The 18,033-nt window shown below is 52.8% G+C and overlaps 1 protein-coding gene across 3 annotated transcripts; it reads right to left on the bottom strand.

Annotated features, from left to right (window-relative positions):
• Positions 1 to 3,012: 3,012 nt before the first annotated feature.
• Positions 3,013 to 17,957, bottom strand: RBCK1 (RANBP2-type and C3HC4-type zinc finger containing 1). Of its 3 annotated transcripts, XM_081148600.1 has the most exons (12): positions 17,484 to 17,957; positions 16,287 to 16,431; positions 12,948 to 13,041; positions 12,642 to 12,840; positions 11,395 to 11,519; positions 11,138 to 11,311; positions 9,862 to 10,022; positions 8,731 to 8,842; positions 5,852 to 6,031; positions 5,129 to 5,227; positions 4,642 to 4,785; positions 3,013 to 3,695 (listed from the first exon to the last, which is right to left on the bottom strand). In XM_081148600.1, exons 1-12 carry the CDS (start codon positions 17,503 to 17,505, stop codon positions 3,615 to 3,617), a joined length of 1,536 nt encoding a protein of 511 aa, XP_081004726.1. In that variant the 5' UTR covers positions 17,506 to 17,957; the 3' UTR covers positions 3,013 to 3,614. The 3 variants fall into 3 exon arrangements, with proteins under 3 accessions (XP_081004726.1, XP_081004727.1, XP_081004728.1); XM_081148601.1 differs by lacking the exon at positions 4,642 to 4,785 and having other exon boundaries at positions 17,484 to 17,587; XM_081148602.1 differs by lacking the exon at positions 9,862 to 10,022 and having other exon boundaries at positions 17,484 to 17,553.
• Between the last annotated feature and the right edge of the window lie 76 nt (positions 17,958 to 18,033).

The following is an 18,033-nucleotide window of genomic DNA, read 5'->3' as shown; positions in this document are numbered from 1 at the left end:
CTTCATAATGATTCCCTTTCTATCCCACCTGAGTTTATGCTAATGAGGTGGCCTCAAAATGGGGCAGGTCCCCAGAAAGGCCAGGTGATTAGAGTGGGAACTTTTGGCCCCTCGCCTGACCTTGGGAGGAGAGGGAGGGCTGGAGCTTGAACTCTGTGAACTCAATCCCGATTCTGAGCGCTTCTGGGGTGAGCATCAACATGCTGGGAGGGTGGACTCGGTGCCCTTGGGAGGTCTGCACCCTCTCCCCACACCCTGCTCTATTCATTGCCTCCATTGAGCCGTTTCTGAGTTGTGTCCTTTATTAAAAATTGGTACACATCAGTGTTCCTGAGTCCTGTGAGCCCTACTAGCAAATTATTGAACCTGAGGGGCAGTTGTAGAAAACCCTGAATTTGAAGTTGGCTAGGTAGAAGTGTGGGTAGCATGGGAACCCTGTCTGCAGCTGGCATCTGAAATGGGGCAGTCCTGCGGGACTGAGCCCTTTAACTTGTGGGATCTGTTAACTCCAGGTAGTGTCAGAATTTAATTGTTGGACACCCAGTTGGTGCTGGAGAATTGGAGAAGTGGTGTCAGGAAATACCACACAATATGCAAGGCTGAAGGAAAAGTAGTGTAAAAATAATAGCTGAATTAGAAGTGTGGGTGTTTTGTAGACAGCAAAGCCCAGGAGGCCCGGAGTTTGGGGTCTGTGGAGATGGAGAGGGCAATGTCAGTGGAAGGTACTTAGGGTTCAGGTCAGGGGCAGCTCTGAGCACTGTGGAGGACAGTGGTACTCTAGGCTATTTGGGGGTGAGGATGGGCTATGACAAGAACTGGGTCAAGAGGATTATTGGTGGCATCGTGGCAAGTGTGTTACTTCCTGGCAGTTTGAGCTGCTGCAAGTTCAATGTCTCAGACTCATTGTCAATAACATTAAGACAGGGATAGTCCCATCTCACATGGACAGTTTAATGAAATGATGTTTGGGGAAATGCTGTACAAACTATGGTCATGCAAGCGTTTTGAGTCCATTTTGGTGACCATTTATTCATCAATAAATACCTTTAGCCAGCCCGCACTGGGGCCCCATGCGCGTTCAGGGATTAAGTGGTGACAGAAGGGAATAGGCCACAGGCTTCTGCCAAATCCAGCCAAGAGATGATGGGGCCTGAGGCTCAGCCTGACTTTATCTGCTTTCCCTGCCCTGCTGTCCCCTTCATGTTTTCTACTGTGGCTCCTGCTGCCTTTTTTCCTGTCTTCACAAAGGCCCTCTACTTGCTAGCAGTATTTTTTCCAAACTTACATATGGTTGGAATTTGCCCAGAAGCCTTTGTGAGCCAGCAAGGTTGTGGGCTTGCCTCCAGCTTCCTGCTTTTGAGTGAGTGGCTTTCGTGCCAGCCTGACACTAGAGGAAGACACGTGCTAGCTCTGGCTTTGGCCGTGGGGCTCATCCACTTCCTGCCCACACCAGCAGCAGCTGCTCTTTATCTAAGCATTGGGCTTCCCCTCGCCTTTTCCTGTTCTGAGAGACAAAGATTTGTCACACAAGTATATTTGGGACCTCCTGCTGCTTCCTCAGGTAGGTGGTTTGAGTCCAAAGCTCATGCGGTTTGGTTTCAAGTCTGCTCTGGCCAGTGGTGTGGGTTCTCAAGATCTGGGCCCCCAGCCTGGGGTGACCCCTTGGGAGAGGGCGGCACCTCCCCTTGTCCCTGCAATAGAGAGCACTGGTGACCCTATCTTTGATCCCTCACCCGCTGGTAAGTTGAGTATGGCACTGGAGGCTATAACCCTGGGGCTGCCCTGCCCCCTCCCTTTTGCCTGCAGCAGACAAACTCCCTGTGCCTGGTGGTGTGGATGGAGTGGGCCGAGTGAAAGATGCAGCCAATGAAGCCCATTCTGCCTGTCTTGTCCCCATTTTGATACAGCCATAGGTAAAGAAATACTTCCCTAATACCTTTTAATATTTACGAGGAAAAGAATAGCACAAGGACATTGAAAAGACCTCGGCGTTACCAGTTTGCATCCTCTGAACCAAGAGAAGGTTCTCAGCTTTTCTCTTGTGCCCAGGCCCCTGAGGGATGCCAAGATGGGCCCTGGCAGAGAGAGGAGCAGTTGGTAAGAGAAAGCGCTCTGTCCTGATATGGGCCCCATCTCACTCCTGCAGTCAGGGTCTCAACTGCTTCTGTGTCCAAGTCAGTGGCTCTGCCTGACTGTTGCTCCCAGAGTGGGAGGCAGCCCGAGCATGCCCTTCAGCTACGACAGCTGCTGTGAGCCTGCACTGGCAGAGCAGGAAGGCACTCGTGTTCTCTGACAGCTCTGCTCACAGCGCCTGTGGTCAACTCTTTGTCTTGGCATCCAAGGACAGGGTGGCAGAGCGTTCCAGGGTTTAGAATAAGCCCATTCCTCCAAAACCACATGCCCCAACTTCTGGAGCCTGCAGTCCAGGCCTCAAACAGCAAGGACACGCTCTGCCTGCTGTAATGACGATCCGCGGCATGGCTCAGTCATGTTGAGACCGAATACCAGATCTCACCAGGGAAGTGGGTGGGTTCTGAGAAGGCAGTAAAACCTTACAGAATGGACACCCAGAACTGTGTTTTATTAATCCCTCCCTGACCTGCACAAAAAGGGGACTGATAAATATTGCTGGCCCAATACTGTGACGTCTTGCCTGAGATGCTAAAATTAGGATGGACAGTCTCTCCCCTCAATGGCAGCAGGTTCACCTGATCCTGAAATGTTTGGACACCCACTGAGCGGCAGAGGGAGCAGCAGGTCTTTCCTACCAGCCTGCACCCACTGCCTGGGCCCCTCCCTGCCCCTCAAGCCCGTAGGATTTGTAGACCCTGCTTTGTGGACTCTAAACACACTGCAAACTCCGCCTGCCAAGGCAAATGACCCAAGAGCATCCTGCCCCCTCAAGCTGGGCACAGGGGTGCCAAGCGCCTCATATATACACTTCCTGCTGCAGTTTCTGCAGAGTCCCAACCCATGTCCCTCTCACTCCCCCTCAGATATCACACTCATCCCTTCCTGGAAAACCATTTTAATTAGCTTACGCCAGTGGCAAAGAGGGAGACATGGAAGCTGGACCAGATGGGCTGTGCTTTAGAAACTGCCAATTCTCCCTCTTGGCTCTGAACAGGATTAGCAGCAGTTCTAAGAGGCTCAGGCTCCATCAGCAAAGCCACAGAAAAGTCTGCCCCAGAAAGCCGACGGGAAGTGGGAGGCTGTGAATGCTCCATGTTCAGGAGACAAGGGTGGTGGATGGGGGGTGGCGGGGTGGACTCACACAGGACTCAAGAGGCTCTATCCAGCAAGGCTTCTGCCCAGGGCTGTGTTTAAGGCTGGCTCAGGCAAAGGTGGGAGTGGCAAAGGAACTGAAAGGTCTGGCCAGCAAGCCCCAGGGGAAGGGCAAAGGCACTAGGGCAGAGGGAGCTATGGACAACTGCCAGCTCAGGCGGGGCCCTTGCCACACCCACAGCAAACTAGGCTGTCCGTGCAGCTCAGAGGCCTTGGCCAAGCGCGAAGGGATCTCCCAGGCCAGAAATCCGAGCCAGAGCACCTGCCCTGTCCCACAGCAACTTGTGGATGAGGGGCTGGGTCAGCATGGGGGCGGGGCCATCTTCAGCTCAGTGGCAGTTCTGACAGCTGGGGTGGCAGGGAATCCCATTTACCCGACAGCGGCAGCCCCCGCTAGTATCTCCAGGGCCCTAGAAGATGGGGGAAGAGAAGGTCAGGGCAGGGACAACAGTGCCCCCCAATATTCCCTCACACCAAAAATCAGTGTACACTCCACTCCAGGCCTTTGCTTGGGCCGGTCCCCTGCTTCTAAGCTGGCCCTCAGCCTCAGTGACCTGATGGAGGAGTTTCTGGGCACCCAAATTACATGGCCTCAATCTGCCTATCCCAAGACCCAGGCAAGGAAGGAGGTGATGGGTCTTTGCATATCCTGGAGGGGTCAGCGCATTGGCAGCATGAGAAAGGGCTGCCTCCTCTGCCTCCATCTGTCTCAAAGCCTGTATGTAACAAAAGTGATCCCCCAGTCCCAGGAACACCCCTAATATGACACCTACCACATATGAAGTGCTTGCAATATGATAGGCACCCTGCTAAGCACTTTTTACACTTTTTCATTTGATTCTGACAATAAGCCTGAGATGAAGAAACTGAGGCTCGGAGAAGGGAGCAACAGCCTACACCACACAGCGCGTGTGCAGGAGCCAAGGGCCCACGCCACCTCTGACTGCAGACTGAACCCTTCACCGCCGTCCTCCAGGGCAAGGGTTGCAACCTTTCTCTGTGAAGAGCCACAGTTACCCTCGGCTTTGCAGGCCACACGGTCTCTGCCTCCGTAGCACAAAAGCAGCCACAGACCGTATATAAATGAATGAGCATGGCTGTGCTCCCCTAAAACTTCACTTACGGACACTAAAATTTGGATTTCATATAATGTTTACATGTCACAAAATATTCTTTTGATATTTTTTAACCATTTTAAAAAATGTAAAAATGTTCTTACTTCATAAGCTGTACAAATACAGGTGGGGGGTTGGATTAGGCCCGTGGGCTGTAGTTTTCCAATCCCCACTCCTGCACAAGGCCAATGAGGGCCCCCTCCCCACACCTCTCCTGAGTCTCTGCTCCCTAAAGACTCACCCCCGGGCCCCAGCGTGGGCCCTTGGTGACCCAGCAGATCTCCGTGTGGCAAACAGTGCAGCGGATCCAGTCACAGCCGTCCTTCTTCTGCACCACGATCTGGCACTGCGGGCAGTGCATGGCCTCGCCCTGCTGCAGCATGGACTGGGGCAGAGCAGGGGCTGACGTTGGGGCCAGGCAGGGCACCTGCCCCACCTCGCCCCCTCCCAACTATAGAGGAAAACTGGCGCCTGCTGGAGTTGTGAGTTGCCCTCCAGTTGTGGAATCGAGCTCCTTGTTTCTTAGGTCTTCTCCCTCCACCCAGACACTTCCTGCTGCTGGTACCCTGAGCACTTGCCCCAAGTCCCAGCTCTACATGGGAGTGACGCCAGCAGAGAGGTCAGAGCCTCCAGGGCCCTATGAACCACAGCCTTTCTGAGAAGCTCCCAGCCCCCTACAGACTCCCAGAACTCAAATCCCCAGGCCCTCAGCCCTGCCCCAGCCTCACCCTCAGCATCTCTGTCGTCTGCCGGGCGGCCACATCATTCTGAGCCCGCAGGGCCAGGTCATCCTGGTACTCCTTACAGTTCATCTTCTCGTGGATGGCCTGCAGCGAGTGAGGGGCTAGAGGTGAGGTTCCCCAGTGAGGAATCTGGGGCAGAGCAGGCATCCACTCAACACATAATGCTCTAGGTGCTGTCACTGACCAGGCCTCGCTTTGTAAGCCATTCACACATTTTACAGAAGACACTGAGGCCAGGGAGGTGAAGCCAGGGTCGCATGTGTGATAATAACATATCCCTATTTATTTAAGTCCAGATGGGCACAGAAACCCCTGAACACCTCTCCCCCAGGCTGTGGCCCCTCATGCCTAGCCAGGTTCAGCCCTGCAGGCCCAGCAATCTGAGATGAAGCCTGCCTTGGGGCAACTAGGCTCAGACCCATCTACTCTTCACCAGTCTCTTTAATGATCAACTGTTGAGATGATGGCGGCAGGGAAGGGCCCGGGTTTGGGGGTCAAGACGCAGTGTAGGGCAGGGGTTGGGGCTCAGTGTGGGGTCAAGGTTCAGTCCAGGGTTGGGGCTTTGTCCAAGGCTTAGGCTCAGTTCAGTGCCCAGGCCAGGCCCCGTCAGCAACATGCAGCTCTAAGTCATGATGACCAGGCCCTTCGCAGAACAAGCACTGAGCTGCAGTGAGCTCCTGGTAGGACAGCATGGGTCCCCATCCCCACCTTGCAGAGCAGGCAGTTGACGTGGAAACACACGGGGCAGGTGAACTCATTGACATCATCCTCAAAGAAGCACCAGCCCTTGCAGTCCGGGGTCTTGCAGTGGTAGCTAAAGGCACTGCGGTTCTCAGCGATGGAGACACCCAGGTCCAGAAACCGCTGGTAATCCTCAGGGGTCAGCAGCTGCCAACAGACCATGTAGCCTTGGTCTCTGGGGTTCAGAACACCTGATATGTGGCTTCCTTGCCACCAAATATGCTCCTGGAAGTTCCCAATCCATAAAGTCCAACCCAGCCCCAGGCTCTTTTCTTCATATCAGTATTTAAAAACTCCATTCAAAAAGTGGATTAAGCCCTGGCTGGGTTGCTCAGTGGTTAAAGCATCCTCCTGTGCACAAAGGTGGCTGGTTCGATTCTTGGTCAGGGCACATACCCAGGTTGTGGGTTTGATCCCTGGTCAGGCCTCATGCGGGAGGCAACAGATCGATGTTTCTCTCTCTCTCCCCTCCCTTCCTCTCTCTAAAAAAAAATTTTTAAATAAGTTAAAAGTGGATTAAAACTTCTGGAGATGGATGGTGATGGCTGCACAACAATGTGAATATACTTAACGCCACAGACTGTACATTTAAAAATGGTTAAAAATGGTAAATTTTACATATATTTTACCACAATAAAAGAAAAATGTAGACAAAAATAATAACTAGCAACACTATGCAGTTAAACTAGTATCCTGGTACATTTCACTCTGAGAAAGCAACGTGGCAATAACGTTTCACCATCCCAAACTCTCCTGATCCTTTGAGACTCACTCCACTTCTACAAGTTTGTCCTAAGAAAATAATATTAAGAAGAGAAACCATGCAAAATGTTCCCTGAAGCATTATTTACAAACTGAGACACTGGAATTATTAAGAAAAGTGGTATAAACAGGACGTATGCCGCTGAGATAACAACCTTTAGAAAGGTTTTGTAGCAAAATAGCAAAGGCTGTTGTATCTACACTGGTTACAGTGGAATAAGAACCATGCCTATGTTCTGTATTTTGATTGGGCTGGTGGTTACAAGATACATTTGTCAAAATTCACCCAACTGCACACTTACAACGGGTGTATTTTATTGTGTGCAAAGTATACCTTAATAAAGTTGATTTTAAAAGAAAAAATATCATGTCTGCTCAAAGACACCCAAGTTAATGGAGAAAAATGCAACCAGGGATCATCTGGGGTGGTGGGGTTGTGGGTAATTTTTCTCTTTCATTTCTGTTCTGGTTCTGTGTGGTTTAGACATGTTTTTGTAAAAACCACCTGCACTGCATTACTCTGCTGATCCCTGCTCCTTTTACTTGCTACCACACTTGACCATTCTTAAGTCATTCTGAGGCTTACATCAAGTCTCAGGGGCTCGAGGCAAGCATGGGCCCTGTAGCCCCTTGGCATCGGTGGACTGCACAGGGCACACCTCCGGGCAACGACTATGGGTACAGGTCATGTGGACTGACTCTCCAGGCCACAGAGAGGAGGCCTCGGCAACCTTCTGGAACTGCCCTTCTCAGATAACCCACAGATGAGATAAAAAATGGGGCTGCTCTTGGGGTAAAGGGTGGGAGTTCCCAAGTCCTACCCCTCTTCTGCCCTTTTACCCTTAAGGCAGAACTCCTTGGGCTCAAGGAAACGCTTGGTGAAGTCAGGGGCGTTCTCAGAAGCATGGTCATAGGAGAGAGGCAGGAGTGATGGGGAGAAGCAGGAGTCTTATGTATGGGCCTGTGTGTTCTCCCATTTGGACCTCAGCCACCTTGGGCCATGCCTCACATTTCTGCTGGGTATCTGAAGGTGCCCAGTTCTAAGAAGGCCATTCCCCAGCAGCTTAAAAACCATAAATCAGGCCCAACAGTCCATTGTAAGATGGGGAAATGGAGAAGGGAGAGGACCGCTCAGGATCATCAGCAGTCAGGGAGAGAACTTGGTAATAATACCATTAATAACAATAGCAAACACACACACAGGTGCAGACACAGGTAGCACTGTGAGAACTACTGGAGGAATGGTGCCAATTTGTTTCCCTGACTCCACACTTGTGGGTGGTCCCCTCCTGCACAGAATCTGGGCTTGAGCATGTGACTTGCTTTAGCCGGTGGAACAGCAGCAAGTGTGAAGGGAGCAGACTAGGAAACCTCTCCTGCACTGGGGCTCCCCTCTGGCTGCTCTTGGAACTCTGAGAGCCCTACCATGTGAGCAGCCTGGCCAGCCTGCTGGTAGATGGGAGACCAAAATGGAAAGAGGCCCAGTCATCCCAGCCATCCCAGAGAAGACCATCATCAGCCAGTCCAGGACAGCTGACACACCAGCTAAGCCCACATGAGATCAGCCAGACCCAGCATGGACCAGACGAATCGTCCAGATAAGCCCAATGGAAATGACCAACTTACAGATTCATGAGCTAAATAAACGGTTGTTTTAAGCAACTAAGTCTGAATGACCTGTTACGAGCAAAAGTTAACTGACAGGGGTTACCACGAGTTAAGCACTACTCTAAATTCTTTACACATATCCTCTATTATAATCTTCATAACCCTTGAAATGGAAGCTAACTTTGACCTTCACTGAAATGAGAAGACTGAGCACAGAGAGGTCTGAGTATCTGCCTGGAGGTCACCCAGGCCCGCTCCTAACTGCTTGGCTGTCTTTCCTTCATTTAAGGGTAGTTTCTTGACTAGCTACCTCCCCCAATTCCTGTCCTGTTTACTGCTTGGGCCCCCAGCATCCCACACAGAGAAGGCTCTTGATAAATGCTGCCTAAGATGGGCACCCCAAGCCAGCTCCCACCTGCCAGCTCAGGGCCCAGCTTCCTGGACTAGGTGTGCTCCTCCCCACCCCCAGGCCTTACCGCCCGGATCTCCCTCTCCAGCAGCTTGCCCGAGCATGAGTAGGTGTTGTCAATGAAGGGGCAGGCGACCTCTGCCTCCTGGCTGTTGCGGATGGTGCCTTGCAGACACTCCCTGGGGGAGAGATGGAGTGGAGGTGAGGGTCATCTGAACCCCACTTGCTGGGACTTCACCCTCACACGGTGAGCCTGACCCCAGGTGAGCTTCTCCTCAATACCTCCCTTCCTTCCCACCAACCTGTCACCATGGCCTCAACTCCTGCCCAACCCACTGCTCCAGTCCAGGTCTCTATCACCACTTGTCTAGAAGACTGTGTGTGGTAGCCTCCTCCTGGGCTCCTTTTGTCCACCACATCCCTCCCCAGTGGCTCCCATTCCATCCCACTCAGGCTCAGAACAAATCCAAACCCCTGTGCTCATAAGTGCCCCCATCACTCACCCTCCCTAACACCTCTCTGTCTACCCCTCTGCTCCAGCCACACTGACCCCTTGTGCCTATAGACAGGCCAGGCACACACCCACGCAGTGTTACCCCCAGGGCTCCCCTGACCCCCTGCTGGAGCAGGGCCTGTTCTTTATCATAATCCATGGGTACTTGGCATTTGTCAAAATTCACAATCATATCAGTGATGATTTGATGAATAATAGGCATCCCCACTGGAATGTCAACTCCAGAAGGCAGTAACTGAACTTTTTGATCCCTCCTGGATCCCCAGGCCTGGCACAGTGCCTGGCACCCAGGGACTGCTCACCAAATGTCAGGATGTGTTCTCCAAAGCCCAGGATGGATGGGCCAGGAGAGGAGCCTTGGATTGGGGCAGACTGCCCACCAGCAGGTGAAGGGCGAGGTTGGCTCATGTGGCCAGGGCTAGGGCCTCAATGTCCCTGCATGGGCCTGGGTCAGGAGTAGTGAGGGGCACAAGCTCTGGAGCCAGAATGTCTGAGCTGTGTGGCCTTAAGCAAGTTGCTGGCCTCTCTGTACCTCACATTCCTCCCCTGAAAAATGGGGAGACAGCGCCTACCTGACAGGTTTTTGTGTCTAATGAGATGTGAGGGCACAGGACCCACCCCCTTTCTGCCTTGGTCAGTTGGTGGCCAGGATCAATGCTGCTTTGCTGGGGGTGGGGCCCGCACCTGCAGAAGGTATGCAGACACTCACGCAGCACCACGGCCTCGCCGGGCGCCAGCACCGAGTAGCACACGGGGCACTCAGCGGGCTCGGTGTTCAGCACCAGGCTCCTCTGATCCAGCTGGATATGCTCCAGGTAGTTCCCCTCCTGCTGCTGCTGCTTCCTCTGGGCACACGGAGCAGGGCACGGGGTAGGTCAGGGTCTCAGGGCGGGTCAGACCAGGAAGGAGGCAGGACCAGGGGTCCTGCGCAGATCCCCGAAAGGGGACAAGGCTGGGAGTATCAGGATTCCCAGGTAGGGGTGGGGGTGGCTGAGTAGTGGGCATGAGTGAAAACTCCTGGGAAGGGTGAAGCCGGCAGCAGAGCCAGATGGGGTAGTGAGGGGCAAGTTGGGGCTGCAATCAGAGGTCAAGCCAGGCAACGGAGTGATGGAGATAGGGAAAGGAAGGGGTCCAGGGTCTGAGGAGTCAGAGGTAACAGGGCTCACATTTCTGCCAAGCTGGGCAGGCAGGGCCAGGGGATGGATGTGGAGGTGGAGCCGGATCAAGGTCACAGAGTAGGTCAGAGGTATGGGAAGGGGAAGTGATGTTAGGGAGCAGAACAAGGCAGGAAAGACGGTGGATCGGGGCAAGGTTGTAGATGAGACCAGGCATGAGGTGATGGCTGGGGTGGGTTAAGGGCAGCACCAGGTCCGAGGGAACTCAGGTGGAGGATGGGGCATCAGATCAGAATGGGGGAATCCTCAGGGTCAGGTATCTGTGTAATCAAAGCCTGGGTCACGATTGAGAGGGGCAGGCCTGAGGGTGGGGTCAACCTCCCAGGGAGCAGTGAGGGGTTGGGTCCTGGGGTCACAGAAAGTCAGGGTGGGCTACAGCCAGAGAGGCAGGGTGGAAAGGAATAGTAGGCCCAAGGTGAGGTCACAGGTGGATGAGGGGGTGGCAGGTGGGGCGTGGTCAGGTTCTCAGCGAGGGTGTTGGGGTCCCAACCAGGCACACTTGTATGCACAATTGGTGTGTATGTCAAAGCTAGGAGAGGAGCCACAACCCACAAGGAAGCAGAGCATGTGAGCCAAGATGGGCGTCACAGCCAAGGAGCAGGGTCTCAGCCACAGGATAACCTCCAAGAGAGGAAGGGTCACAGTCAAGTACAGGGGTCACTGCCCAAGGTATGATCCTGAGGAGGCAAGGCAGCAACTGGGCAGGAGCGGAGGTGTGGAGGAGCCCCCCTTCCTGGCCTCCCAGTACAGTCTGCAGGTGTCTGTCTGGGGACACCCCTGCCCACCTGCTGGTACTGGCGCAGCGCCTCCTCTTCACTTGCCAGGCGTGCTCGCTCCTCTGCATCTGGCTGGTATGTGGCGGGGACCTGGTAGGTCTCAGGCCGCGCCTGGCAGCACATCTCGCAGCCGGGCCGTGTGGGCTTGTTGATGAAGGTACAGCCAGGGCACTGCCAGCCCACCTGGGACAGAAGGGCTATGAGCTCAGAGCTTTGAAGGGCCAGGGCAGGGTGAGTCAGGGATGCAAAGTGTGGGGGCAGCTTACCGGTGGGGGCTCAGGAGCGGGTGTGTCAGGTTGCCCCTGCCCTGGCTCCTGGGGGGGCCCAGGCTTCGGAGGTGCCAGCTCCAGTGGGCCCCTGGGCTGCAGCGTGAGGTCCTTGAAGCCCAGATCTGGGAAGGAGGATTAAGAGGCTGGTGGATCTGTGTGACTCACTTCATCCACACCACTCAGCCAGCCAGGAACCCCGCACTGAGCCCCGTCCTACCCTCTTCCTCCTCCCTGGAAGAGTCTCCAGCTGGACCGAGTGGACCAAGACCTGGCTGAGTGTCCTGGTGCCCACACAGGGTCAGAGTCCCTGCTCTACCCATGAGGGCTCCTATGGGACCTTAAAAATCCTGCCTAACAACGGACCTCCTGTGCTCCTGCAGTGATGCAGCTAGAGGGACAAACAACGCTCCTGAGCTGGTCCTGTGAAAATACTGACTCTGATCCATTCATAAGGAAACACTGGACAAAAAGCAAAAAGAGACCTGGACTCTTAAAACATCAGTATCAGGAGAGTCAAGGGAAGACTTGAGCAGACCAAAGACTGAAGGAGACAGAGAGGGTGGCCGAAAGCCAGGGCTTTTGTTATAAAGGATATTAGTACATAAAAGTGCTGTATCAATGTTAATTTCCTAAACTTGATAGCTGTATGTGGAAAAATTAATCTTTTTTTTTTTTTCAAGGAAATACACAGGTAAGTATTTAGGGAAAGGGCCATCATGTCTGCAACTTACTCAAAACAGCTCAGAAAAAATCATTTATACGCATACAAATAATTTTATAAATGATTTTATAGACAGAATGATACAGCAGAGCAAATATGGTAAAATGTTAATATCTGGGGAATCCACACAGAAGGTCCATGGGAATTTGCTATACAATCCTTTGTACAATTCTGTAACTTTTCTGTGGGTCTGAAATATTTAAAAATATTTTAAGATTTAAACACTAGCAATGATCATCTTAGCTGATTTACAGATTTAGAAAACTAACAAGCAAAGACAGGAAGGGCCTTACCCAAGCCCACACAGCTGATAAATGCCAGAGCCAGGACTGAACCCAGCCCCTCCCCTAGGCCGCTGTTCCCAAAATGGATCCTGAAATGACTCCCTCCTGGGGTGTCCTTTGTCTTCTCTTCCCCACTATGGGAAAGATCCTCCAGGTGACCTGACCAAGAGTCCATGGGCTCTGCTCCCAAGAGCCCCATGACTTCAGATGAGGCCCGTCACTCGGGAGCAGAGCCTCACCTTCGAGCATCCGCAGCTGGCGTTGCCGCTGCAGCTCCTGCGGGTTGAGTGAGGTGTTGCGGGCTGACAGCAGGTAGAGGTAGGCACTGTCGCCATTCCGCCGCACCCCATGGGAGTGCAGGGTCTCCTGGTCCCGGGCCAACCGCTGCCCAATCACCCACTGCTGCAGGGCTGGCGGGAAGCCATAGTCCAGGAACACCTGGAGGGGGAAATGGAGAGAGGGGGAGTGGGAAAGGGGACCAGGCTAGAGTCAGAGCAAAATGGGGAGCCTCCACCCTGATGTCTCCCCTCAGTCTCCTCACTCACCATGTCCTTGAGGGAAGCTACCGTCATGTCAGGGCGCACTGTGAGCCAGATGGTGACAGTGTGCAACTGAGCATCCTCCACACTCACCCACAGCCTGCAGAGAACAGGGGTGGTAACAAGGGCTCTGGCTGCAGGTCCAACCTCAGCCACCAGCTATAATCATGGACATGCGAGCACACGTGTACACATATACACACAAACCCCAGTCTGTGTGAGAGGCCTCTCGTGGATTCCCACACCTCTGTGCTTCCTTCTTTATCAGAACCCGCTGCTTAAGTCCTTCCAGTGGCTCCACACTGCTCCTAGAATAAAATCCACACTCGCGGTGCACACCGGGGCCTCTGTGATCTGGCCCCTCCCCACTTCTCCAGCCTCTTCTATCATTCTCTCCCTTGCTCCTTAGCCAAGCCACCCATAGTTATTATTTATTTGCGAGTCCGCAAAGCACTCGACTTGTATTAACTCACTAATTTTCTCAACGAACCCTCAAGGCAGGTTCTGTTATCTCTATTTTACAGATAAAAACACAAGCCCTGGCCCAGCCAGTGAGGCTCAGTTGGCTGAGCACCATCCCATGCATCAGGAGGTTGCCAGTTCTATTCCTGGTCAGGGCACATGCCCAGGTTGTGGAGTCAATCCCCAATAGGGGGCATGCAGGCGGCAGCCAATTGATGTTCTGCTCTTACATCCATGTTTCTCTCTCTCTCCCTTCCTCTCTCTCTAAAAAAGCAATAAAAATATAAATAAGTTAAATTTAAAAAGAGTAAATCTTAAAAGTTGTCATCACAAGAAAAAATCACTTTAACTATGTGGGGCAATGGACGTTAACTTCTTATGGCCAACATATATATATAAAATCATGTCTTATACCTAAAATGGTTCTGAGAGACAACTTCCAACGTGTGGAGAAGGGGCGGGGAGCTTCCCACAGAACACCAAGCAATTCTCAGATACCACCAGGGCACCCTACAATTCAACTCAATCCTGGCACTATCTACCTGGAGATAGCGTCAGCTCCCACAGGTTAAGGGCTCAGTTCATGATGTAAATTGGGGGTTCCAACCAGCCCCTCCTTGGATTTCAGACGCCAGTTGCAAGTCCAGGCTGTTATGTGTACTTCTGACCAGCTGGCTGTAAGTCAGAGGTCTATGTGCCTATATAAAAACTTCAACACGATTGTTCAAAGAGGCATTATTCACATTAGCCAAAGAGTGGAACCCTAAATATCCAACTGACTGACAGATAAAGAAAACACAATATATCCACACAACTGGCTATTATTCAGTAACGAAGGAATGAAGTTCTGATACACGTTACAACATGATAAATCTAGAAAACATGATGCTAAGTGAAAGAAACCAAACACAAAAGGCCATATATTGCATGATTCCATTTATATGAAATTTCCAGAATGGGCAAATCCTGAGGGAGAGAAAGTAGATTACCGGCTGCCTAAGGCTGGGGAGTCAAGGAAAGGTAGGGAGACAAGGAGTGACTGCTAGCAAGTACGGGCTTCCCTTACGGGGTGATGAGACTATCCTGTAACTAACTGTGGCGATGGTTTGCACAACTCTAAACATACTAAAAGCCTTAAACTATACACTTTAAATTGTTTAATTGTATGCCAATCACATCTCAATAGTACTGTAAAAAAAATCAAATGGGATGCACTAGGAAAAAGCAGAAAAAAGATAAACACCAGTGTTAATATTGAGTGATTAACGTGTACCAGGCACTGTGCTGTGTTTCACACCAAGTTTAGGTCTCCTGGGGCACAGACTCTCTCGCTTCTCTTGCTAAAAGCAGCCTGGAATTCTTTTTGGCTACCTGGCTCTATTTCACAACCTTCCCTCAAGCTGAGTACTGCTGCAAGAATAAGTTCTGGTCCACAGGAACTAAGTGGGAGAAGTGTGTATAACTTTCTGAGCTATGCTCTTCAAAGGAGTGTGGAGGGGCTCCCTTTCTTCCCTTCCTCCTTCCTGTGCACAAGTATGCTGATGTGATTAACCAATGTCACCCCAATAAATTCAGTTAAAAAGAAAGAATGCTGACGTGATGACTGAAGCTGGAGTAACCATTCCGGGACATGATGGGAACCTCAGAACGGAGGCCATGAATGGCAGAACAAGAAGACAGGAAGCATGAGACTCAGGACTATGGGAGCAGGGCCTCCACATCTGGACTGCCTGCCATCCAACTTGGTTATGGCACTGTTCTTATGCTTTTTCTAGTTATATGAGGCCTAACATGCTAATACACCCCCTAACAACCCCATGAGATAGCTGCTATTATTACTCTATTTTTAAAATGAAAAAAACAAACTCTGAGAGGTGAAATGATCTGCCCCAGATCTCACCGTTGATTAGTGACAGAGCTGGGGTCTGAGCTAGGTCTCCTGACACGAGAACCTGCCATTAAGAATAACTGTTCTAGCCTGGCCTGGGAGGCTCAGTGGTTGAGCATCGACCTAGGATCCAGGAGATCATGGTTCAGTTCCCAGTCAGGGCACATACCTGGGTTTCAGGCTCGATGCCCAGTGGGGGGGCGTGCAGGAGGCAGCTAATCAATGACTCTCATCATTGATGTTTCAGTCTCTCTCTCTCCTCCCTTCCTCTCTCTGAAATCAATAAAGACAGAAGAGAAAGTTCTACTTTATAAAAAAAATAATAACTATTCTAGTGGGGTTCTGAGAGTCCTGAATTCTTACTGGGTTGGTGAAGATTCCACATACAAACTCTGTGAGATTATCCTCGTTGATCCATTCCATAAGGCTATCAGAAGGAATCCTGACACTCAATGGATCCCCAAACCAGTCTACAAGCACAGGGAGATGCGAGGGCTGACATCTACAGGCCACAAGAGCCGCGGCCTTGGAAAGGGCCACAGGTTCCACCACACTACTGGTGGTTCTCGCTGTGCAGCTTGGAGAAGGCACAATACTCTCCAGCTCCAGTTACTGCTATTATAAGTAACATGTGAAAAACTTTCACCTAATAAACAATTTAGGACAGTCATGTCTGCTAAAAAGTGTTCTTAATTTGCTAAAACTAGTTGTCTGCAGGTTGTTTCACGAATGCATTGTCAGATTATGAATGTTAAAATGCAATAATATTTGAGGACTACAAGTGATGGGTGGTGTATCTCGTTTCTCATAAGATAAACGCTTTTGTCTTTGCTTTATCTTCCAAGGGAGTTTTCTATGTGTTTAAAATGCTGTTTGGTAAAATAGGTATAAAATAAATTCTGTGGGGAAAAAAACCTGTTCTATTGGCAAGAATATATTACGGCCCACTAGGGTTCAGTAAGCCCTATGTTCCTGGCCAGCCATGCACTCCTCACCTGATGTCCTGTGATGGGGAGACCTCAGGCTTCAATTGCACATTTAGGGGTATCCGTTGCTCTGCCAGCCAGATGGCACATTCCATAGCGACCTGTTCATCCCCGCCTGCCACTGCTCGGCTGAGTCTCAGGGCCGTCTCCTCGGCTAAAATTCAACACAGTGGAAGCAAGATAACACAGGTTTTATTTCTCAGGAGCTGGGGGTGAGTGGGTGAGACAGGAGGCGATCCTTTATACATGCTGTTTCCTCTGTCTTCCTCATGAACTCCTACACATCCTTTAGCACCCAGCTTCAAAGTCCCTTTCTCTAGGAAGCCTTCTCTGATACTCCCCAGTCTCCCTTCCTGCTTGTTTGGTTCTATTTTCCCTTCCTATTCCCAGGTACCCCATACTTCCATTCATTTATCTGACAAGCATTTATTGAGCTCCTATTGTGTGCCAGCCACTGTCCCAGAAACTGGGATTCAGCAAGTGAATTAGGTAAATATGGTCCCTCTCCTCATGGACCTTTCACCCTGGTAAGAAGACAGACAACAAGTTCAATAAGAGAAGGAAAAATCAGGTTGTGATCCATGCTGGCAAGGAAATAATCAGAGTAAGATCAGGGAAGGCCTCTAGGAGGAGGTGACATTGAAGCTGAGACCCGAAAGAGGAAAAGCTGGATATTTCAAGACCCAGTGGGGAAGAGTGTCTCAGGAAGAGAAAAAGGCAAGAGCAAAGGCCTTGAGCAAGAAATGGGTGGATTCTATCAGAAAGAAGCCAGCGGGGCTCCCGCAGAACCCGCAAGAGGGCGAATGGAGAAGACTGCGAGGTGGGCTCCCCAGGGCTCCCGGCTTTGTCCCAGGAACGCTGAGGGGCACGGAGGGTCCTGAGCGGGGCGCTGACGCGACCTGACAGGCGCTCTGCGGGGCGGGGGCCGGGCGGGGGGCAGGGGCCCGCGGGTGCGCGTCAGGGAGGCCGCCCCCCCCCCCCGTCCCGCAGCCTAGGTTTCCCGAGTCCCCTGGGAGCTCCGCCCGGCTCGGGGCTGGCGCACGGGGCCTCGGGGGCACCGCAGGGAACGACAGGGCACCTGGCGTCCCCGGGGCCCCGAGGGAGGAAACTGAAGGGCAAGTGGCAGAGGAGGCTGGGGTTCAACGCCCCAGGCCCGTCCCGGCCGCCGACCCCGGAAGCTCCCCAGCCGCCTCGGGCCGTGCCCACCTTTCTTGGTCTTCTCGTCCATCCGGCGCAGCTGCTCCCATCACCCGAGGCGGCGGCCGCGGCTCGCGGGAAGCGCCGTCCCCGGGCCGCCGGGGGCAGGGCGAGCGCCGGGGGCAGCGGCGCCCCGGCCAGGGGCCTCGGGCGCGGCGCGCGCCCTCTCTGTGCCTCGCCGCCCCCCGCAGTGGTCGGCGGGCATCACACAGCCCGCGAGCCGGGCCGGGCCTGGGGCGGGACGAGCCGCGACCCCGCGTGAGGAGAAAGGCCGGAGGCGCCGAGCGGAGCCCGCGGCGGCGGCGGGGAGAGCGGGACACGCGGGGGGGGGCGGCTCCGCGCGGCGGGCGCTGGGAGGCCCCGGCCAGGCCCGACTCCACTGCTGCGAGCGCCCCGGGTTTCAGCCAAACCCCTGCCTTCCGGCCCCCTCAGTCGGAGAAGGGGAGCAGTTTCGGCGGAAGAGAAAGTGAAAGTGGCGGCCCCGGAAGTGGGGCGGGAAGTTGTCGCCAGATCCGGGCCACCCCAGGCCGTCCCCGGGGGACGTCGCCCCGCTCAGGCC

Source organism: Miniopterus schreibersii, assembly GCF_964146895.1.
Source record: "Miniopterus schreibersii genome assembly, chromosome: 10".
Taxonomy (NCBI): domain Eukaryota; kingdom Metazoa; phylum Chordata; class Mammalia; order Chiroptera; family Miniopteridae; genus Miniopterus; species Miniopterus schreibersii.
The sequence above is the reverse complement of the archived record's forward strand: the minus strand, read 5'-3'. Positions and strand labels throughout refer to the sequence as shown.